At 46.3% G+C, this 23,523-nt stretch overlaps 1 protein-coding gene across 3 annotated transcripts in view; it reads left to right on the plus strand.

Annotated features, from left to right (window-relative positions):
* The window catches only part of NRP2 (neuropilin 2), a 94,111-nt gene that overhangs the window by 67,299 nt on the left and 3,289 nt on the right, over window positions 1–23,523 (plus strand). The window contains exons 13-16 of one of the 3 annotated variants that reach the window (XM_071747015.1): window positions 634–896; window positions 2,277–2,373; window positions 4,879–4,899; window positions 23,191–23,259. In XM_071747015.1, the coding sequence (XP_071603116.1) occupies window positions 634–896; window positions 2,277–2,373; window positions 4,879–4,899; window positions 23,191–23,259 (450 nt within the window). Of the gene's footprint in view, window positions 1–633; window positions 897–2,276; window positions 2,374–4,878; window positions 4,918–13,091; window positions 15,934–23,190; window positions 23,260–23,523 lie in introns of those variants that run through there. The other 2 variants (XM_071747013.1, XM_071747014.1) reach the window with 2 other exon arrangements.

The following is a 23,523-nucleotide window of genomic DNA, read 5'->3' on the forward strand; positions in this document are numbered from 1 at the left end:
GCACTCATGGGTGCATCCCACCAGGGCCCATGGATTTATGTTCAGTTTGCCCAAACAGTCTCTAACCCAATCCTCCCTAACCAGTGGAGAGTCTTCCTTTCATTTTGTCGTGCATATCCCTGAAACAAGAGTGTCACCTAGAGCCTGATTGAGGAGTATTTAGCATTGGGAATGAAAAGAGACAGGATGAACACAGCTTGAGATCCCCATCCCAAGATGAGTTTTCAGCATGGGCAGTTAGAAAAACCCACCCAGACTGTTCAATGAGCAAACTCCCAGCAGAATAAACACACACACACAGACACACACACAATCTCATTGTGGCATCACTTCTTTGACAATAACTGCTCTTTAATGTCTAATTATGTTCATCTTCAGCTTAATGCTTTCTGGTTTTGCTGTCTGTCTCCTACCAGACAGCAGTGGCTTGTGAGGGAAGTGTGCTCCTCAATGCCCAGGGCACAGCAGTGGCACAGCTTGCTGTGCACATCAGGGTGCTGGGGTGAGACCCCTCTCCTGCAGGTGTGGTTGTGAGAGCCAGCCCAGCACTGCCAGAGCCACCTGGAAGGAGGTGGGATACCTGTTACAAGTGGCTGCAGGAAATAATATAATGGTGTTTTCCTCTTTGAACAGATAGCAAGAGTTACCTCCAGCTGAAGAGCAGCAGAAGGAGGGAAGGCCAGCGAGCCCGGCTCATCAGCCCCACCATCTATCTGCCCCGGAGTGCTGTCTGCATGGTCTTCCAGTACCAGGCATGGGGCAGCAATGGGGTGATGCTACGGGTCTGGAGGGAAGCCAGCCAGGAGCACAAGGCACTGTGGGTCATCACGGAGGACCAAGGGGAGGAATGGAGGGAAGGCCGCATCATCCTGCCGAGCTATGACATGGAGTACAGGGTAAGATGTTTGGGGAAGGTGTGCTGGGCCAGGCAGGCATCTTCAGCATCTTTATTTCAGTGTTTCAGAGCCAGGGCCATTCATCATTAGGGAATGTGACTGTTTTCATTGTGTTTCTTGAGTTACTATAGTAACTAAATGACACTGTTTGTTATTCACAGTGCCTGTCTTCTGTACAGATTTGTGTCTTTGTTCAGTCTGTTGCCTTTTATATCTTCAAATCTCCCACTTTGCAAATATTTTCCCTTCTCTTTTTTTTGTTTGTTTTGTGCATTCCCCTCCCTCAACTGATGGTCATCAAATAATCTGACCAGAAGCAGGTGTCAACTCTGTGGAGCAGACCCAAACCCTGCAGCCAGGGGAATTGGGAAGCCAGGAAGGGGCACAGCCAGCTTTTAAGCGTAGGCAGTAAACAGCCCTTTTCCAGCCTCCGCTGCAAGTGGGAAAAGGAATAGGAGATGCTGATTCATTTGTGAATCCACTTCTTGGATAGAAGGGATGAGTTGGAGGGAGCTGTGCTGCTTGCTACAGCCTCCTGAGCCCCCTCTGACACAGCTGTGCCAGTGCCCAGTGGAGAGGCTGCTGCTTCCAGGAGTGCCTTTGGCAAGGTGGATCCTTCCAGGCAGGGTGTCATTTGCCAGAGAGTCAAGAGCTGCTGTTGTCAATTGTTAATGAGTATCAGAATGGCACTTAGAACCCTCCAAAGCAGAAGAACACACTTCACACGCCCAAGACAGAACTTTGATGACCACCCTGACAGGGAGCCTTGCTCTGACTGGTCCCACCCCTGACCAGAGGGGCTGCTGTTCTCAGGCCACCAATCACTCCAAACTTCAGCATCCTACATGGGTTGATGGCTCACACTTGAGCTCAGCAGCCCTGACACCCAACCCTGTGCACAGACAGACATCCAGCCCTCCAGGGAGGTCTTCTTACAGGCAGGCACAGGATCGGGCTGCCCAGCCACCCCAGAGAAAGGGGGTACATCAATGGGGAGAGGAGTCTTTTCAAATACATAGCCCTAGGAAATTATTTGAACCCTCAAGAGCGGTGAGGGAGATAGAAAGCAAAAACCTGGCCCTGGAACTTCATAGCTAGTTTGTGTGTGTGTTTAGTTTTTTAATAAAGTACCAGTAAACAAAATATGCCTGCAGATAAGGCTGATGGGTGCTGGCTGATTACTTTGTGCGTTAAATGTGAATATCCCGGCATTAGCTAAATAACAGCATCATTATGTAAATAATGTCAGTCTCTCCACTCAGCAGTTCTTAGAGCTAACAACTCTGTTTATTTTTGTAAATATATTTTGCCTGTGATTAAGTAGGAATAAATCGACCCCTCTCCTCTTAGCACTGACTTGCCTGTCTCAATTTCTCACAGATTGTGTTTGAGGGGTTTATACGCAACGACCACTCCGGAGAGCTCGCCCTCGATGCCATCCAGCTCGGCACTGACATCCCACTGGAGAACTGCATGGGTATGTGCTGTGTCTGGCTATGGGGTTGGGGGTGGTGGTGTCAGGACTGGAGAGACTTTGCTCTCAGGATGCCAGTGGGCCACTTCTGTCCTGTTTGAGTTACTGGGATTCTCTACATCTCAGCTGGGACTTGCCTTGCCCACAAAAGAAATGATGGGGACTCGGTCTCTGAGGGACAGGGGCTATGACTGAGTTTATGTGAGAGGCAGGAAGCACGTGTCTCTGCTGCTCAAAGCTGAAAGTACAGCTGAGGGTTACCAAGGAGTATCCTATGTGATAAAGATGTACACTAAATTTAAAATTTCCTTTTAAATTTACTGGACAAAAGAAACCAGCTGTCAGTCAGTATTACATGCTTAGAGAGGCTGATGACTTCAAAAGGAGTCTTCTCTAATAAGAAATAAAATTGCAGAAGGGTTTTACAGCAATATTAACAGAATAACAAAAGAAATATTTTTGTCCTAAAATTCACTATTCCCCAAACCAGGCCAAAAGACATGCGGATTCATTCAGTGTTAAAGACAGAGTGGACTTTAAAAAAAAAAAGAGAGAGGAAAAAGGTGTGTTACAGCAGTTCACCAGTGGAGCCATTTCCCTTCCCTTGTTCCTCTGTGTAGTGTAACACAGAGGAAGTAGGAACACAAATTCTGATTACCATCTAGCTTGGATGTGGATTTATAGCCATCCTAATTGAGGATGGGACCAGCAAATTATTCAGTTAGTGGGATCTGTGCTGAGGGTACCCACAGTAGCAAGGTCCTTCTCTTCTGTGTCACCTGAGAAATTCATGTTTCACTGTTAACTGCAGTGTCCAACCCATCCTGAAGTCAGGTGGAGCAGAGCCTCTTTCCCCTTCAAGCTTTGAAAGGCCCTGGTCAGTGAATCTGCTTTCCTCTCCCCCACCAAGGTACACAGAGGACCACAGTGCCTCCTAACCCCAGTGAGATGGACACTCTCCCACTCTTCTTGGACGGGTCTATCTCAGGGGAGGAGGCACAGGGGAGGCAAAGGCTGCTCATGCTGCTTGTCCCCCTGTACAGGCAGGAGATGGTGAAGATGGTGGAGGAACCAGCATTAATAATAGAACAGAGCAGCAGGACTGCCCCAGAGGTGCTCCTGAGCTCCAGCAGTCCCAGTTTCTTTGATGCTTTGAACTCTGCTGGTCTCCAATCTTCCAAAGGAGTTAATACTCCATATGTCCAATTCCCTGTATTTAAAGCTTGACAGTGGTGTTTTAATCCCTTGCCTTCTATGGCATTAAAGAGAAGCCAGACTGATGATTAACACTAATAGCATTTCCTATCTTAACTTCTTTTGAGCTTAGCTTCACCTACCTCCAGTGTTACTGTGTCTTGGGGTTAATGAACCTAAAGCTTAATACTTCAAAACAAAATCATTAATAAATTACAAAGTTTCAAGTGCTGCCAGCCCTAAAAATAACACTCGAACTGCTACATAAAATTATTTGTTCCGTTCAAGGAAGCTGAATGGGAATCTTAAAACTGATAAGGATCGTTTGTTTCAGATCATTTCTAACAAAGGGCTCCCACTGCAAACTATAACATAACTCATGGGTCATTTCTCATGTCACCAAAATAATAATGAAATGGTAGAGATACAGTGCTTTATCTGTTAGGGCCATGAGAACAGCTGACTCCAGCACAGGCTACTGCTTTTTCAAATGTAATCCTGGAAAGTAATTATTCCTTTTTAGCAACGAAAGAATACTAGTAAGTCATAATAATTTTTTTCCTTTGACAGTTGTGTCATTCTCATTCTGCATTTGAGTGGTGATTTCACAGTACTCAGTAGAGCCAGTCTGTTTCTGTGACTCACAAGAATAATGCAGAAGTAATCTAAAAATAATCAGAAGTCTTATTTCTTCTGTGAGAAAGTAATCAGTAACAAGTCCTGATTGTTGCTATTCAGATCCAGTAATTTGTAATAGATGACTTCAAAATATCTTGGAAGAAGAAAAAAATCATTTGCCTTTCTTCCTTGGCACTTTGAGATGGGGAGGAGCTCGGCACTGATTCCCCCTCCCTGGTTGTGTTTAAGGACAGGTTGGACAGCACATTGAGCAACCTGGTCTCTTGGGAGATGTCCCTGCCCATGCAGGGGGATTGGAACTAGATGATCTTTAAGGTCTTTTCCAAGCCATTTCCAATTCTATGAATCTGTTAGGCAACACAATTCCTATGTGAATAGTGATGCCAGAGTTGAGCCAGAAAGCAAACTCCTCATGGAAATTTTAAGGGGTTTCAACTGCTCGTGGAAATTTTAGGGGGTTTCAAGTTTTCATCACTGGGCCAGGTGGGGCTTTGGATGATTCAGGCCAGTCAGCTGAATCCAAATGACCCTCAACTTCAGACATATTTTCCTCTGAAGTATGTGTCTGAATTGAAGCTTATTGCATGTGGTCATTCTTCAGCTGAGACAGGGTTTTTCCCTGTCCTGGATCCAGTATTCCCTTCTCTAATACTAAGTTTTTTTTTCCCTTTGCAGAACCCATCACAGCTTTCCCAGGTGAGAACTACTTTCCAGGTAAAAATGCACTTAGTACTTTCTTTCTGCTAACCTGGGCTTTTACATTGAAGGGAAGCAATGTGCAGGCTTGTACAAACAACAAATGTTCTGAGTAGTGAAATGACAAATGTGTGCTAAACCTCTCCTGCCACAGCAGCAGGAAGTCCCACTGTCTTGGGCTGAACAGCATTATGAAACCTGTCATCATGGGGCACCTGACCTCCTGAAGAGCAGGGAAGGCTGAGGAGGAAAGGGATGTTATAAACTGATTTTAAACGAAAAACCATTAAAGGTGAAATGAGGTGGAAATGACTTGTTCTCTAGTTTATAGACTCTCTAGCTGTGGTGGTATTGGAGCTGCTTGTGAAGGAGGCTGAGGTCAGTCTGCTTGGAAGGGGAGGGAGTTGGGAGGTAAAAGTGGGAGAACAAACTGCTCTGAAGGGGATAGTCAATAAAAAGAAAACAAGGTGAAGGGGAAATGGTGCATTTACTAGCTTAATTACTAGCCTGAAGGATAGAAATGAACATTTGTCTGATCAAACCTACAAAGTAAGACAAAGGGTGAGGAACTCAATAAAACTGCCTCTCTTGTGAGCAGTCAGTGGGGATGCTGTTTGTCTTCCTCTGGAGTGAGAAATCTCTCGGCTTTTGTGAGAATGATCAGTTTATTGTTTGAGGTGTTTTTCCCTGTTTTGATTTCGTATTTTGTTTTCCCAGCTGCCTCTTCATCTAGGGGTTTTGTTGTGATAAAGAGCAAATTTGGGCCTTCCCTTAACTTTGGAAGTTGTTTTGCTAGTTCAGTCAATGCACCCCTTGCTTTCAGTAGGACATGATGTCTGTACTCTTTCTGTCCCCTCTTCTGCTGATGGGCTGTAAGATATGGCTGGGTTCCTACCCTAGAAGCAACTGCATTTCTGTGCAGGGCAAAGCTGTCCCTGGTAGTTATGTGTGATGGGAGCTGTGATGGTGATGGAAAATAGACACTGAGATTGAAGTCAAGTCCCTGGGGTGTAAGGCAGGCTGTGGAGCACTACCAACTGGAGGAACATGTGCAGGACATAACACCCTATTCTGCAGTCATACCCAGTGTTACAACAAGGAATTTGGGCTTTCTTGTTTGTAGGCTGCTTATTTCTGAACTGCTCATGTTTGTGGTGCTACTGAAAAGCTGCTGAAATATTCTTAGCTGAAAGTTAAAGCCTTGTGTCCCTTCCTCACTTGCACTATCTCTCCATGTTCTCCTGGGCCTGGTCTGGTACCTATTTTGCAAACAGCATCCCTGTCTTTTTGGACTTGTTAAATGTGTGTCATACTCAGTTTGAATCTCATTCTGACTTCTGACATTAAGTCTGTCACAAAACCATGTTGTTTCTTTTGCCCTTCTCCCCAAGCCCTGCTGTCTATATGCCTCCATTTCCCCATCCCATTCCCCAGGGCACACCACATGGATAGGGACAGCATTTGCTGTGCCCTGTACAGTGAGGTCCCTGAGCACCACAGGCAGATGCTGCTGCAGGCACACCTCCTGTTCACACAGGAACTTGTCAGCTTGTGCCACCGGGGTCCTGCCCATCACTAGCTCCCTGGATGACATCCTAGCACAGCTTAAAACAGGGGAGCAATTGCAGCAAAAATTTGAGAAGATTTCCCTGACTGAGAGGCAGTAGCAGATGGGACAGGGTGATGGAGTGACCGGGGAAGGAGAAAAAAGCAAAGAGAAAGATGAACAAGTTAAGATGAAGATTTGACAAAGACAGATAGCAATTAAAATGAAGGGAGGACAGAGATGCCTAACAGAAGAAGAAGGAAAAAGGAGGGGAAGAAGTCCTTGGCTGGAGAAAAAAAGGAACTCAAGAGGAAAGACTGTGAAGGAATTATCAAGATGTTCTGTAGCCCCCCCACTCCTGCAATTACATGAGATGAAAAGTCAGTTGTCATTAAAAATAATAACAGAATCTCCTAAGTTGGGAGCAAAACTGAAAATACACACCTTGCAGGCTTCAGGATCACAAGAAAAATAATAGGAGAGTTATGTGGGTGGAATATCCTTCAGCTCGTGGGTCAGCATCTTACAAGATCAAGCACTTAAAACTGTGCTGCATTTGAGTTGGTGCATCTCACTCGTAAGGAAAAGGAATAACAAGTGGCTGGGAGCAAGGATTTAGATAAATTTGGGCAACAAACAGGAGGAGGTGGAAGCCATTGTGAGGCAGGACAGCTATGATGTAGTTGCCCTCACAAAAACATGGTGGGATGACTCTCCTGATTACTGGAATGCTGCAGTAGATGGCTATAAGCTCTTCAGAAAGGATAGACAGGGAAGAAGAGGTTGTGGGGTGGCTCTGTATGTTAGGGAGTGTTTTGATTGCATAGTTTGATGATGATAATGATGATAAGGTTGAGTGTTTATGGATAATGTTTACGGATGAGAGGGAAGGCAAATAAGGTGGATATCCTGCTGGGTGTCTCTTATAGACCACCTAAACAGGATGAGGAGGCAGATGAAGCATTCTACAAGTGGCTGGCAGAGGTCTCACAATCACTGTCCCTTGTTTTTCTGGGGGACTTTAGCCTACCAGAGTCAGGAAAAAAAAGGAGAGTTTAACTCCATTGGAAAAAGAGGAAAGCATCTCAGGATGAGTACAGGGATCTTGTTAGGTCATGCAAAGAAAAAAACAGAAAGGTAAAAGCCCAGCTGGAGAGCCAGAGAGAATCTCCATCCTTTCTCGGATACAGGAGGGAAACATTACAACCAAGGATGAGGAAAAAAATATTTAATGCCTTCTTTGTCTCCATCTTTATTAGTCAGACCAGTAACTCCCCCATAATCCATGAGGACAGTTAATGACCTTCTAGGACACCTGGACACTCACAAGTCTATGGGGCCAGATGGTATCCACCCAAGAGTATTGAGGGAGCTGGCAGAGGAGTTGTTGACAACCCTCTCTCCATTGTTTATCACTGGTGTTGGTTAACAGGGGAGGTTCCAGATGACCGGGGACTTTCCAGTGTGACATCCATCTACAGGAAGGGCTGGAAGGAGGATCTGGGGAACTTCAGGCCTGTCAGCCTGACCTTGGTGCCCAGAAAATTTTGGAGAAGTTCATCTTGAGTGTGCTCACATGACAAGGGCAGGACAGCCAGGGGATCAGGCCCAGCCAGCATGGGTTCAGGAAAGGCAGGTCCTGCTTGACCAACCTGATCTCATTCTATGACCAGGTGTCCCTCCTAGTGGACAAAGGAAAGGCTGTGGACATTGTCTACCTGGACTTCAGTAAAGCTTTTGACACCATCTTCCAGAGCATTCTCCTAGAGAGGCTGGTGGCTCATGGCATAGACAGGTGTACTCTTTGCTGAGTCAAAATCTGGCTGTATGGCCAGGGTCAGAGAGCTGTAGTCAGTGGAGTTCAATCCAGTTGGCAGCCAGTCACCAGTGGTGTTCCCCAGGGCTCAGTTTCAGGGCCAGTTCAGTTCAATATCTTCATGAATGATCTAGATGAGGGGATTGAGGGCTTCCTCAACAAGTTTGCAGACAACACTGAGTTGGGTGGGAGTGTTGATCTGCTTGAGGATAGGAAGACTCTGCAGAAGGATCTGGACAGGTTGAATCAAGGGGCTGAGGTAAACTGTGTGAGGTTTAAAAAGGCCAAGTGCTGGCTCCTGCATTTCAGTAACAACAACCCCAAGCTTGGGGCAGAGTGGCTGGAAAGCTGCCTGGAGGAATAGTGCCTTGGGGTGTTGGTTGACACCTGGCTGAATATGAACCAACAGTGTGCCCAGATGGCCAAGAAGGCCAGCAGCATCATGGCTTGTATCAGGCATAGTGTGGCCTGCAGGAGAAGGGAAGTGTTTTGAGACATTAGTTAAAGGTGTGAGTTCAGAGCAGGGCAGCCATGCTGGTGAAGGGTCTGTAGAAAAAGTCTTATGAGGAGAGGCTGAGGAACTGGGGTTGTTTAGTTTGGAGGAGGATGAAGGGAGACCTTGTTGCTCTCTACAGCTAGCTGGAAGGAGGTTCCAGGGAGGTGGGTGTTGGCCTCCTCTAAAGTAAATAATGATAGGACTAGAGGACATGGCCTGAAGTTGGACCAGGGGAGGTCTAGACTAGGTATTAGGAAGATTTCATTACTGAGGGAGTGGTCAGATGCTGTAACTGGCTGCTTGGAGAGGTGGTGGAGTCACCATTCCTGGAGGTATTTAAAAACTGTGTTGATAAGGGACTTCAGGACATGCTCCAGTGGGATGGTGAGTTTTTTGTTAGTTTTTTTTATTTGGGGAGGTGGGTAGTTGATGGTTGGACACAGTGATCTTAGAGGTCTTTTCCAACCATAGCAATTCTGTGATTGTGTGAAATACTGGTCTAAAATAAGAGAAATATTCCAAAGCTTATGGAGACAAGACACAAGAAGAATTTGCCTTTGGGACTGGTGGATTCCCCCACACCAGGTATCCTGAAATCAAGACAGAGATATCTTCCTGGAGAAATGACAGGTACCAGTTAAGGGGTTGAGGCTAACACTGGTTTTGTGGCATTCAGATTAGGTGATTCCAATACTCATTTTCCTCTGTGCCCTCTATGTCCAGCTGTGCTGCTTGTCCACAGTGGTTAATTTCAGTGATTTTAGAGACCAATACAAGCTGTGACACACCAGTGGCAGAACAAGGCAGGCAGCCATCTAGAAGGCTCTCTGCAAAGGTTTTTCTCCCGTTTTTCTCCAGTTGACTTTTACTCTTGCTTCTTTGGGGATTTGATTTCTGCTACACAGGTCCAGAACTGGTCCCTGTAGAGTCTTTCCTGCTGGGAAGAGGAGGAGGCTGTACCTGATCAGGCTGGAGGTGTAGACGCAGCAGTACACTCACATGAAATCATTCACACTGTAGGGATTAAACTGAGTTTCCCCTGACTGATGTCCCAAGCCATATGCATAAACACAACACCCACAAACTTGACTGCAACAGCAGAAGGCATTTCTTTATTAAGCCAAGCACCCTAGAGAGTAAGTGAGGAAGGGCAAGTGTGTGTGTGTGTCTGTGTGTGTGCTCACGCGTGCGTCTGTGGTGGAAGGCAAAGGGGAGAGGTTGGAATTTTTTTTTCCATCTCCCTGAGCAGAGAACTTTTCCACTGCTATAAGGCAAAACTGCCAGAGAGTAGCAGAGCCAGTAAAAACAGAGCAGATAGATAACATCGGTGCTGAGTGGCTGGGCAGCTAAATATAGTAGCTGACAGTGTAAGGAAGAACAATCATTAATGTTTGGAATTGGCTTCATTAGGGCTTAGAGACAGCTGAGTGTGGTTCCTTAATTACTTCCGTTGCTAAATGGACTCTCCAGACTTCTGCTGCCTACTCAGAACGGCCACAATGTGCAGAAATGGTAGCCAAGGAGGGGCTCTGCTGCGCCCCTCATGCTTGCAGCCCTGACTGCTGCGTGGGGACATCTGGAGTAGGTCAGAGCCAAGCAGAGGGTGTCCTGGTCCCACAGCCACCCTGAGATCTTCCACGGATCCTTGTCACAAGTGGGATCATCTGAGGCACATCCAACTGCCTCCCTCCATCCTTAGACAGGCAGAGGACCAAGGGGAGGAGGGACAGGGGGTGCAGGCTGGGTGCCTTGGTATGTGCTCCTCTATGGCCAGACCCATGCTGTATACTCCTAGCCCTGCTCTGGGCAATGTTCAGCCATTGGGAGGCCATGTTAAGCCTCCTCCCCTCTGTTTTTCAGAGGGGCTCAGGAGGAGCCATTGGCATCCCTGACACCTGCTCCCCTCTCCCCCATTCCTGTTTCCACTGGGGGGCAGTACATACTGGTGGTATGAGAGGCTATTTACCCGTAAATCTCTCTGGAGCAAGTCTCAAGATATTCTTAGGAGTCAGTCTCGTACCTGAGTGCTGTCAGGCACAAGCAAGTTGCTGTGGGAAACAGCAGCACGTTATCGAAGCCCAGGGCAGGGGCTGGTGGCAGCCCCCCGGGGGGTGGCCCACACTGTCACCCCCCCATACAACCAGGTGAGAGGCAGCAGCTGCTCAGGGTTGTGTGGGGTTGCACAGGGATGTGCCATGTTTATTCTCCCATGCCAAGGTAGCTGGTGGAGGCAGAGAAGGAGGTTGAAGAGCTGCCTACTCTGTATTTTCATCACTCCTAGCCCATAGCCCAGCCTGGATCCCTTTTCCCAGGTGCTGCCCAGGAAGCTGGAGGGACAGGTGAGGGTGTATCTGGCATGTAGGCTTCTCCTGAGACATCTGAATTTCTTGCCTACAATGACAAATATGTGGGTGGTTCTCAGCCTCCTGCTCTGTAAAAGCAGGATTTGTCTTGCCTATGTTTTTTTTTTCTCTTGGTTTTGAGGGCTTTTTGTTGTAGCTCTGCATCTGGAGGCACTGTTTATTCTTTTGTTTACTTCCTGTGCCCAGGTTTTGAAGGATAGGGAGGGAGGGAAGCCTTGTTGAAGAACCATCATTTTGCAAGATCTCTTGTGCCACTAGCAGCAGAAAAGCCATTGTCATACCAAATTTGCCGGGGTAAGGCAGTGTTTGGAGAGGACAGAGGCTGTGCTGTAAGGTGCCTTTGCACCCTTGCAAAGCTGGGTGCACTTTGCACTATTTTGTTTTTCATAGAATTATACAATAGCTTGGGTTGGAAGGGGCCTCAAAGAACACCTAGTTCTAACCCCTCTGCTCAAACAGGGACACCTTCCACCAGACCAGTTAACTCACAGCCCCATCCAACCTGGCCTTGAACACTTCCAGGGATGGGGCACCCACACCTTCTCTGGACAACCTATTCCAGTGTCTCACCACTCTCACAGTAAAGAATCTCTTCCTAGTACCTGATCTAAATCCACCCTCTTCCAGTTTGAAAACATTACCCCTCATTTTGTTACCCATCCTTGTAAATATTCCCTCTACTTGTCATCCTCTGAGCCTGCTCAGGAAACTGGGTTGGAGTTTGGTTGGCACAGAGCTCAGGGATATGCTGACACCAAACTGTCAGCCCTCAAAATTCTGCTTGCCAGCACCCAGCCTGGTGGCTGCTCCCTCCCAGGACAAGAGCAGAATGCAAGTGGAGGGGTCAGCGTGTCCCGTGGCAGAGCAAACCCTTCATCCTTCAGGGCTTCCCCAGGGACTTTGTTCCCCATGTAGCAGCCAGGAAATAAATGTAGCACAGCAGTGCATCACTCCGGTGGTATTTACAGCTCAGCCCTGTGAGTGGCACAGGGCTGATGGGAGCAGTAGGAGGAGCAGTGGTGTGGGCACTTCTCTCCAGGGTGGGCTGCCAGGGGCCTGTGTGCATGCAGGCTTCTGTCAGTGAGGTCCTAGATGTGTGAACAGAGGATGTGTGCTGAGCTTCCTGGGATGACCCAAGTAGCAGGAGGCTCTCTGTGCAGTACCCTGCCTCCCAACTCACTGCAGTGGCAGGAATAGGAAGGGTTAACCATGGCTGGGCTGAGCCTGGGTGCAGCCTGTCCTTGCATCCAAGGGAGCCGGTGGTTTTCCAGCCCTCTCTAGGTGTGTTTGCTTTATTGGCGTGAATTCCTAGTCCTGGCTTGCATGAGTTTCTTGTGTGAGGATTGGGTTCAATTTCACAGCTTGTGCTATGTAAATAATCATAACCATACTTTCTTGCTTTAAAAAAATAATAAGGAAACCTCTCAGTCTGTGAACGGGGCACCCAATGAGACTAGATCTGTATGCAGAGCACTTTTTGTCAGAGATCTTCTTCTCTGTCTTTTCTGTAAGAACCACAAATGTTTCTCCCTGTAATTTCTTTCCCAGTCTCCTGCTGTAATTTCCTTGGTCATCAGAGACTAAGCTCTTCCTCCACTTAGGAATGTGCTGTGTTTTGTCACTGCTTGACAACATCTGCGATGTGGTGACAAAACCAGGTGGCCAGTCCGGAGAAGACCAAAACAAAAAAGAGGGAAATAAAAGTTGTTGATACCGGGAACAGCAGTAATAATAGTGTGCATATGGAATTTGTATTGCAATCCAGGCAGCCTGGTTATTTATTTAAACGGGAAGCAAAAGGTGCTCAGCAAACAACTGGCTGTGCTTGCCCCCCCAGGAGCACACCCCAAATCCAGAGGCAGCCCCAGAGAACCTCACGTTACTCCAGGCTGTGCTTTTAAAAGCATGTGTGTTTCTTTTTGTGCATCTACGTGCCTCCCACCTAGCAACCCTGTTCTGTCTCCTCCCCAGGGGCAACCCTCCTGCCAGGGACCGAGCCCACAGTGGACACAGTGTCAGTGCAGCCCATCCCAGCCTACTGGTATTATGTTCTTGCCTCCGGAGGTGCTGTTGTGGTGCTGGTCTCCATCGCGCTGGCCCTTGTGCTCCACTACCACCGGTTCCGCTATGCGGCCAAGAAGAGCGATCACTCCATCACCTACAAAACCTCCCACTATGCCAACGGGGCCCCCGTGGCCGTGGAGCCCACCCTAACTATAAAACTAGAGCAAGACCCCAGCTCATGCTGCTGAGAGCCGAACGAGAATGAGAGAGCAAACAAAACACAAACCAGACAGACAGACAGAAACTAAGACTTCAGATACTTTGCCTCAGTTTCGCACCTTTTTTTCTTACCTAGCATGCGTGTGAACTGTAGACATCTCCATCCCTTCTCCATCCCCCCCGGCCCTCCCCGAATCTTTTGTAGACTCTAAACTAATGCTGCATCTCGGATCACCAGAAGAGACACACCGCCCCTTCACTCAGAAGTCAACCCTCCCTTTCAATTACTTTTCAAAGACTCTTGGGTTGTCTGGTGGGGTTCTTTGTTGTGTTTGTTTGGGGAGTATTTTTTTGTTGTTGTTGGTAAGCTCGTTTGGTTTGTTTTTTCTATCCTGGAAGCTCGTGTGGGTGCAGCTTGTGCATGTGTGTGCTAAAGCCGTGTGTGAGTGTGCATGGGATGTGTGCATCTGACTGACTGAATGTATATTTAGAAACAGCCCCTTTTGAATTTGCTTGTTATTGTTTCTGCTTGCACAGGGAATGTGTGGGATTTTTTTCCTTTTAAATTCCCCCCCTTCCCACCTTTCCTTTGGAAGGTCTGGGACACATTTATGGAAAATACCCTCATTTGTTTACTTGGGGAAGAAAGCCCTGCTTTTTTGTTGCCTTATCTAGCTTTGGCTGGGTTTCTTGTTTGATATTGCTAATGGCTCATGTGCAAAATGAGAAGAGGCCAGGCTGGACAGTAGGAATGTCCACCCCAGATGGCTAGAAGAATTCAGAGAGGTCATAGATGTCCAAAAAGTAAGATCTCTCCATCTTATTCTTTCCGCAACCAACATGATAACACAGCCATTGTTTGGAAGGAAGAGGGGAAACCCTCCCCTTCTCCCACCCGCAAAGTGAATCTATTTAAAGTTGCCTTATAAAAAAGAAGCTCATAATGAATGTTTTGTTTGTATCTGTTAAAGCCAGCCTTAAGGTAACACATAGACTTCAGCAGGTCTAAGGTGGATGCTAAGTACTGTAGTTTCTTCAGAATTGAAGGTTTATTTATTTTGTAAGTAATCCTCTCTCTGGTTGCTGATGGTTTTGCTTTTTACACAGGGAAGAGGGAGAGGACTTCTCCTTGTCTTTCTGCTAGAAATGGTCAAAGGAAAAGTGTATTTCTCCTTTCTGAGTTTTGGGTTTGTATTTTTTTTCCTCTGTCAAATTCATAGCTGCTGAATCATAAAAAATTGCCAATTGACTTTCTAGAATGTCAGTTAGTTTTGCATTTGCTCATGTTCTGCTTCTTAAAGCATCAGTAATATCTAGTAAAGCAAAGCCTAACAGGCAAGCCCTGGGGGGGGCAGCTACTGCTGCTGCCTTAACCAGGAAGGTGAGATGCCTCTGACTGTTGAATGGCCCAGCATATTATAGTGGAAATGCCTTATATAAGTTACTGAATGATGACATGAGAAAGTGGATTGAATCATTAACTCTAACCTGTTTGCAGGCAAAAAAAGTACCTTCAGTGAGCAAGGTTCTCCATCTTGTGTTCATTTGTGATGAGTGATCAGGTTCCCTCCCTCCTCCTAAACTTGCTAGTGCTCCCCAGCCCTCATTTGTCCATGAATAGTGGATAAAATTAATTGAGGCGAGCAGCTCTGTTGACTTCCCTGCAGTCTTGAGCTTTCTTTTGGTTGAAGGAAAAACTGAAATCACAAGCAGTGCTGTTCATGTGTAGCATGAGCTGCTATTTCAGCAGAGCCCTCTCTCCAGAGGATCTCAGTTGATGGAGGTGCCACACTCCCCTCCCTCCCTGCCTTTATTCATGCAGCCTGTTCCGGCTGCTCATGCTGTTGACTCAACAGATTTCAGCAGGACTCCCTCAGCAGCAAGTGTCCAAAACAAGCAGGGAGCACAGAAAAACCCAGGGTGATTTGGCACGGTGAGCACGTGTTTGGGGCAGCATCACCTGGGGCCTGGCTCCCATGAGCTTTTGGAGGGCAGCAGGGAGATGCATGTCCCAGTAGGACCTGTGAAGGATCTGGGGGGACTCCTGTCACCTTGCAGGTGGTACTGCCCAGGGGTCCCCAGAGAAGGGCTTCCAGGGCAAGGGCTGCTCTCTCAGTGAACATCCTCATCATGCAGCACTGGTATGTATGGTCTGTGATGTGAAATCCCACCTCCCCTCAGCCAGCTGCAAATTGAAACAGATATGAAATATCAGCATGTGCTTGTTGCATTTTCAGGACAGCCCAAGCCATGTCAGCAGGTGATACTGTCACTTTTCCAAAGTCACTTCAATCTCTCTAGGTCAGGACATCCCCTCTCTTCATCCAGTTTCTGGTCCGTGGACTCTAGCAAGTGTGCATTGGAGTGTCAGGGAGGAGAATGTTTCACCCTGTCTTTCAAACCAAAATTACCAAAGACAAGACAGAAGGTCACTTTGAGGTTTTTATTCCCAGTTCTCCCCCACTCCTCCACCCCTGACATCTCCAGCATTGCCCAGTTGCCTGTGTGTGAAAAATATCTTGTGAAAATTTGAATCTCTTTGAAGATGTATTGTGTGGAATGTAATAAAATTATAATATTTTTATACAAATATCTGGGGGTTTTCTTCTTTCTTTGCTAATGAGAACACTCTCAATTGAAGCAAGCTGGTGTTCTAGAGCTCCATGTTTCCTTTCAGAGCACCAGAATATATCCTTTAGGATAGTGAAGCTCCCACTCTGCACATCTGCATCTAACTCCCAGTTCCTGACAGCCCAGCTGGTGTGTGCACCCTGCCTTACTGCACTCAGGATTGGGCCATTAACAACAGCTTTTAGGTCCATTACATTTGTACCAGTCGTTAGTGGGAGTTTTGGGCAGCTGGACTGACACTTAGGATTGTTTGGAGATTTTGCAAATATTGCTTAAGTGCTAAATTGCCCAAAGTGATTATACAGAATTTCTCTGTCCAGGGCCCCTAGAGACAGGATGTCTGACTTCCCTGGGCCCTGGGGACTGGCTCAGCTGCCAGCCCAGCTGAGCTGCCTGCTCCATACCTGAGCACAATGAAAACTGGTTAAGCCATTACCAAAATTAATAATTAAAATGGCTAATGTGTTCCTCTCCTGCAAAATCCTTGCTGGGCCTCTGCGTGTTGAAGTGCAGAAGAGAGCTGTGCAGGAGCAGCCAGGGTGCCACAACACTGAGGGTTTGGAGAAGTGTGTGTCCCACTACCTGTGTCCTTCCAGCTTGTTACAGAGACCTTTTGCCCTTCTCATCTTTTTCTGGTGTACATTTTGTGCTTTTATTGGAGTCAGATGCATTACATTTCATATGAAATATATTTTGAGAGGTTTATCTTTCCCTCCTGCATTTTCCTTTACTCTTACCCTGACATAAATCTCAGCTTTACAATGAAGCTTCCTGGATTTGCTAGTAATTCAGGCCATCAACAAAATATTATTCAAATGTAATCCACTGCTTTGGCTGTTCAAACACAAGCAAAACTGAGCATCTGTGCCATTTTTTTTTCCCCTCCAATTGTACTGCTAGCCCCATACACTTGTAATTTCCATTTTGTACACTCTAGTGACTGTCCAAGCAAAATTCAAAACAAAATACACACATGTGAAAAGCAGGGAGGAAGAGACTGGCTGATGGCTTCCCAATTAGGGAGAAAAGAATTCTGTTAAGTAAATAGATGAAAAGGGAGGAATAATTCAGGGTGTAATTATTCCATATGTGCCCCACAGACAGACTGACCAGAGAGTTGGGTGCTTCTCATGCTGCAGCACATCACAGGGAAGAAAGCAGCTAAAATAGCACCCTTTTTTAAAAAGATAAATACAACTTGGAGTGATTTTGATGCGATCTCCTGTACAGATTAGTTCAGGTGTTTAAGAGGGTAATCTTTTTGGAGCAGTGGTAGAGACTTCGTATTTCAGCGAGTGGCATTAGGGGTGGGAGCCTGAAGTCTCCTGTGAGCCATGGAGAGGGTCTGGACATGGCTCCCCCAGTTTTCTGTGGGGTGATGGTGTCTGGTTTCTAGTCTCAGCTGTTGCTGCTGTGTTGTTGGGAAAGCAGCCCCGTGGGTGGGAGAGGGCCCACAGGCACCCTCTGCAAGCACCAGCACAAAGCCAGTGCCAAATGGGAGTGTGGAAGAGGGAGTAATGGCCTGGCAGAGCTGTGCTGCTCCTTGCCCTCACAATATCCATGTATCCAGGATAATTAATGGCTGAAGAACAGGCTGCAGACCTTGGTGCTCATCCACCCAACCTGGAGGCTGGATGTAGAGCCAAGGCCATCCTTCTGCTGGGGCAAGCACCTGCAGGATGACATTTGGCATAGGAAACCCAGAGCTTCCAGGCTGCGAGGTTGTTTTTTGAGGTTGTCTTTTTCCTGGGCAGGGTTGAAACCTGTCAGCTGGTGAATGCAAGGGGATGAGGTAGGAACTGGATGATGCATTGTACTACCTTGGGATTTTTGCCCCTATGGAGACCCTGTGAAAACCTCCTGACTTTCTCAGGGCCATCCTTGTCAGGGCAGCAGAGCTTGGCACCAGGCAAGGGCCCTGAGACAAGCTTGAATAGCCTCTTGGCTTATTGCCACGGCTCCTCCAGCAGCTTTGGCAGCTCCTGGCAGCAATTGCAGGCATGACTGCCAGTTTGAGGAATTGTGTCGTTTGCCATCGCTGCTGTAAAAACAAACAGCAACAAAAGGGAGGGGGATAAACATATCAGGATGCTTCAGAGCTGCCAGCTTCACCTCGGGCTGACAGCCCTGCCCTTGCACCCACGAGCTGCTTGGTTTGAGGCTGGTGAGCTCCACTATGGAGCACTGAACCCAAATAGTGGCTTCTGACCTGGGTAAGAAACCCCAGTGCTAAAGGAGAAAAAAACTGAGCTGCATAATACCACTGTCATCCCATAGGTATGCATACTACCACCATTTCCCTTAATCCAGTGGCAATGAGAGGTGGAAAAGCAGGACATGCTGGGAAGGTGCCATGTGTGTATGCCAGGCATCACGAGGCAGTGCCAGGGCTGGAAATGGCTGTCTGCTCATGGTCACCTTGGCACCAAGCACTCAGCCTGGAATTTGTGTCACCTGAGCACATTTGGTGAAGATCTTCACCTGCCCAGCTGTGATTTCTCCACTTGCAGGAAGCCAAGGAGGCTCCTGGGTGCTCCCTGGGTTAAGGATAGTACCAAAGGGGTGCTCTGCTCACTGGAAGAGTCCTGAGACCATCTGAGGATAAGGTCCAAGGGTTCCTGCATTGCAGAGGGTAGGTGAGCAGGGGAGAGGCTGCTTGTTTGCTTTCTTTAGTGCCCAGCTGTAGCTGAGTGATTTGAGTGATTTGTAGCCAAATCACTGTTTTAATTTCCAATTTGGAAGTGATTCAGCTCTTTTGTAGATGAAAATTTTTGCATGTTTTTGGAAAAAAGTGGGAAGGAGAGAAGTGAGGTGGGTTTTCATCTGGAAATAGATCAGTGGGGGATTCAGAAGGAGTGTTTCTGCCTGGAGCCTGTGCTGCTGCTTTGAGCAGCCCTTCCTCACTGACTGAGGGTGGGACGTGTTGTCCCCCAGCTCCAGGGTTCCCACTGGAGGCTCAGCACTGTGCTGCTGCCAAACCCACGGTGGGAAGGCAAGGCCATGGAGGCTGCTTTGCAAAACAGAATTATGTGTGTCGGAGTCATAGCCATTGCTGTGGAGAGAAAAGGGCTGGAAATGAGTAACAGATGTTACTGGGGAGCAAAAGACTGTAGGTAGCAGAGCCCCCAAACCACCATCACCTGGATCGTGCCTGGCTGGCCCCAGAGCCCACAGACTCCTGCAGGAAGTGGGGAGTGGGAACCCAGGAACACCAAAAGCATGTTCCCCTGAGTTCTGCAGACCAGGCATCCTTGCATCAGAGAGGCAGGCAAGAAGAAGGGCTGGAAATTGCTGGAAATTTGATATGTCATTTGGGAAAAGCCCAAGAGGCATCTCGGCCACAGCCTGCAAATGCCTGTGTGCAGAGAGACACGTGGTGATAGACAGAACTTTGCCCTGTGATGGAGGGACCTGGCAGGAGGCAGTGGAGTTGAACCAGACAAAGGTCCAGAAGGAAATATCAATTTTTTGGTTTTCAGTGGTGGTATTTGCCTTGGAGGAATGTGTCTAGGCTCCAGCATTTGCGACTGGGGGTCATCTCCAAAGCAAAATCTCTTGTTTTGTTGCAAAGGACTCTGTTTGAGGCAGTGAGCCCTTCTGTAAGCTCATGTAAGCAAGCTGGCATTGACCTTGCATGGTGCAGAGAAGTCCATATGATGTGCTGACCTCAGCTTTGCAGAGGTGGGGTGGGTTTAGGAGAGCTTTCCTGCAGAGGGATGTGTCTGTCCATGGTGGGGCACTGAAGAACCTCGTCTGCTCTTGTGACTTCCCCATCCAGCTTGGCAAGGAGTACCCAACATATGTCACTCTCCTTCCAGTAACACCTTCCTTGTACCAATCCCTGCCCTTGCTACTATTTTTAAAAATATGTGCATATAAAACTCCTTAATCTCTGCAAATACTGATTCTCTCCTGCTCTCCCTCCATGTGAATTCCCATGAATATGGTACTTAAGTTGCTCCTTGTCTTTGATTAGAATCTCATTTTCTTTTTTTCAGGTCCTATAAATTAGCCTTTTAGCTGGCAGCACTCTAAGATCCAACCAATAACAGCCTTTTCTCAGCATCACTAACATCATTGTTTCAGCATGACCAGCTAGGTACTCACAGCCATTATTCAGCAAATACACTTTAAAAAGGGCCTTTCACTCAAGAAAAAGTGCTCCTTCTGCTTAAATACAGTTCCCCCTGACTTGCTTGCCTAATCTTCTCCAGTATATTTTTTGCCATTTAAAATGCAAAGTAAATTGTGCCTTTAAGCTGCCCTTTAAGGAAACAGCTCTCCACAGCACAGGGCAATGTATGTCACTGGAATATTATTTAATTTATGTGTGTGTGAGTACATATATATATGAAAAATAATACTGTAAGAGAATATTATTATCATAGTATAATATAATGATATAATTATATATGTGCAATATAAATTACACTGGAATAGGCTGCCCAGGGACGTGGTTGAGTCACCACCCCTGGACGTGTTTAAGGGTCATTTAGGTGTGGTGTTGGGGGATATGGTTTAGGGGACAATTTAGTAGTAGGGATGATGTAGGGATAGTAGGGATACTCTACTTAGAGTAGGGACTCTAAGTAGATGGTTGTACTCGATGATCCCAAGGGTATTTTGCAGCCTGAAAAATTCTATGATTCTGTGATTCTGTGTTTCTTGCATTCTTGCATTCTGCCCTGCAGCTTGCAGAGCTTTTCTGGGGACCATTTTCCAAGGAGGTCACTTTCCATAGCCTGCTCCACTTGTGACAATATTGCTGAGATTATTCACAGGGGAACAGTAAGTGACGACAAACAGCAGGCAAGATTCTGTGACAGGAAATCATCTTCATTGAGACCATCAGCTTCGGTTCCCACAGACAGCAACTCAGACAGAGCTGGTTTTGGTAATGATTCAAGAAACCCCAGTATGGAAAAAGAAAATACACCCGAGCTGTATTTTTCCAAAACCAGCACAGAGGCTGTGGGACAATGCAATCTGATAGCAATTAAATGGCATGTGGGGAACAGAAAAATGAGGGCCTACCACAAATCTGAGGAGAAAGAGGAATGAGCAAGGAGGAGAATATCATTTAATCAGGATTTGGAGTCATATTAGCATGGGGTATAGGGAAAATTTCTAGAAGAGTAAATAGATTCTGGTCTGGGGTTTTTGTATGAAAAACTCTCTACAAGTTTCCCCAGTGCTCCTTCTTTTCAGGCTGAAAGAACTAGTGCTCCTTTGAAAGTGTTGATTAAACAATACTTTGTTTTTTTCTGTTTTTTCCCTCAAGGCTATCTTGGGGGGAAAAAAAAAAAAAAAGCATCAAATTGCTTACTTGTTCTCACACAAAATTTAGAGGAGCTACAATATGGAACAGCAAAGACCTTCCAATGGCCTTTCCCTGCATGTGAGCTCCTTGGACAGACTGTAGTCCAATTTCCACCTTTGCTCATACTCAAACAAGCTACAGTTTCTGTGCAGTTGTGTGGGTGACACAAATGGCAAATTTCACTGCTTGTCTTCTGATGGAGGACTGGCAAAGCACACGTTGCCATGTGTGAAGTGTTTTGCAAGTTATTTTTCCACATGTTCAGCTCTAAATGTTTACCAGAGACCCTCAGGCAGTTCTTCCAGCCCTAAGATGTTGCCATCTGGGCCTGTCAGTTCTGGAAGTGTTGTGAAATCGTGTGAACTTGCTGATAAAGTGAGGATTTACAGAAGAGGGTGTGCATCTATGTTTCTTCAACAAGATACCAGCAGTCTGAAGTCAGCTTAATCACCTGGCTCAGTAGATGCAGAGCTTGCTGTCAGGAGGGGCAAGTGTTGGGTTTTGTGTGTTCCTGTTGTCAGCTTCACTTGAAAATTCAAAGAATTCCTTTAATCATTTGAGTGTGAAGGGCAAAAGACAATCCTGGCCAAAGAATGGGTATTTTGGGAGGGTATTGGTAGCTCCAGCACAGAGGATCACTGCAGCTATAGTGGCATTCAGCAGAGCCCTGGCTCTGGAAGTGAACTTGAAATGTTGCTGGTGAGGATTGCTTGATACCATTACCTGTGATATGAAAAAAAAATGGGTTTGACAATTCAGGAAGCCTTTTCAAGTCCTAAATCTCTATTCAAATGTGAACAAATATTATAAGGGTTTGAATAATTTCTTTGGATGTGGCTTTTTTAGTCACAAGTTACATTATTTGGTTTTGGTTGTTGATAAGTAGCCTCTTTAAACTCTTCTTGAAGTTTTTGGATAAGACACAAAGTAGCCTTGTTTTTCAGCCACAACTATTTCAAGGATGTGACTTCTACTGCTTTCTAGTAGTCCTTGATGTTCTGCATTCCTCATCATTTCAAGGTACCTCCTCAGCTGAGCACCCCAAGTTACAGTCAGCTTTGAAAAAATATCTAAGCAGGACATTATGACAGAGCATGTTATTTTGGAAAACTGAAAAAAAACCATGGTATCTGTATTTAGAGATAATGCTAGGAAGACTGCACAGGAAAATAACTTACTTCTGCTCAGATGCTGTACATGTGCATTTGGTGCTTGATTTGTGCTGAACAATAATATGTCACACCTGAAAGGAATTTGGATCAGAGAAGTGTTAGCATAAATGCCTAGACATGGACACCAATTTGCTGCTCTCCCCATTTCAACCAGATTTTCCATTAAAACATACAAGGATGGTAACATGACTTGCTCAAATTACTATGAATTTACCTGAAAAACAAAAAGAAGCTTGATCATTGAAACTTTGTGTGCTGTAAGATATATGGGAAAAGATTAAATGTAGAGTGTGCTAAATGGGTCTAGCATTAGTGGCAAGTAATGACAGGCACTAAGATTCTATTCAAAGTTGTTACATTAATACCCATGAGCATGTTAATAGTGAATTATGGCCATTCTGCAGGCACCAGTGATAACATCTAAGTGCTATTCAGGTTATCTGGTTTCTTTGCTTTTTGCCTGCTCTCTTTTTAAAAGCTGCTCTTCTGGTGGTCATGAAATGTGATTTAGTGAGCAGATCCTGTTCTCTTGAGGGTTCAGTAGTCTTCATTGGGTGGCCAAAGGGAGAAGATGATTGATTTCTTGCTGCTTCCATGATGAAAAACCTTGCACTAATTCAGCTATTGCTTTCTTCTGGCCAGCTTTACAATCCAGTGACTGGTGGTAATAAAGCCCCTGAAAAGCCTCTTTAAAAAAATAGTGCTTCCCATTTTGTTGTTCTAGTGAACTTTCCAAGGATGGAGGATGACTTTCCAGTCTCCAAGGAAGACTTTGAAGACAGTGATGATCCAGGTTGGCACCAAATGTCATGTGTGGGATTATGCGGGGGAGGTTGTGTGTTTCACTATCAGATGCTACCATTACTGTCACACCTCTGCTGTAATGGGGATTAGGAGCTAGAACACCCTTGAGAATGTACATACTCAAGTGGTGCTCCAGTGCCTGGACACAGACATTAGTTTTCTTTTCTTGTTTTCCTTTCTCAACAGCCAGCAACCCTGGAAATTCAACTTATTGTATTTGTGTTAGGACAAGTGGAACTGATCTTTCATCTTT

This window comes from Heliangelus exortis, chromosome 6, assembly GCF_036169615.1.
Source record: "Heliangelus exortis chromosome 6, bHelExo1.hap1, whole genome shotgun sequence".
In the NCBI taxonomy this organism is placed as follows: Eukaryota; Metazoa; Chordata; class Aves; order Apodiformes; family Trochilidae; genus Heliangelus; species Heliangelus exortis.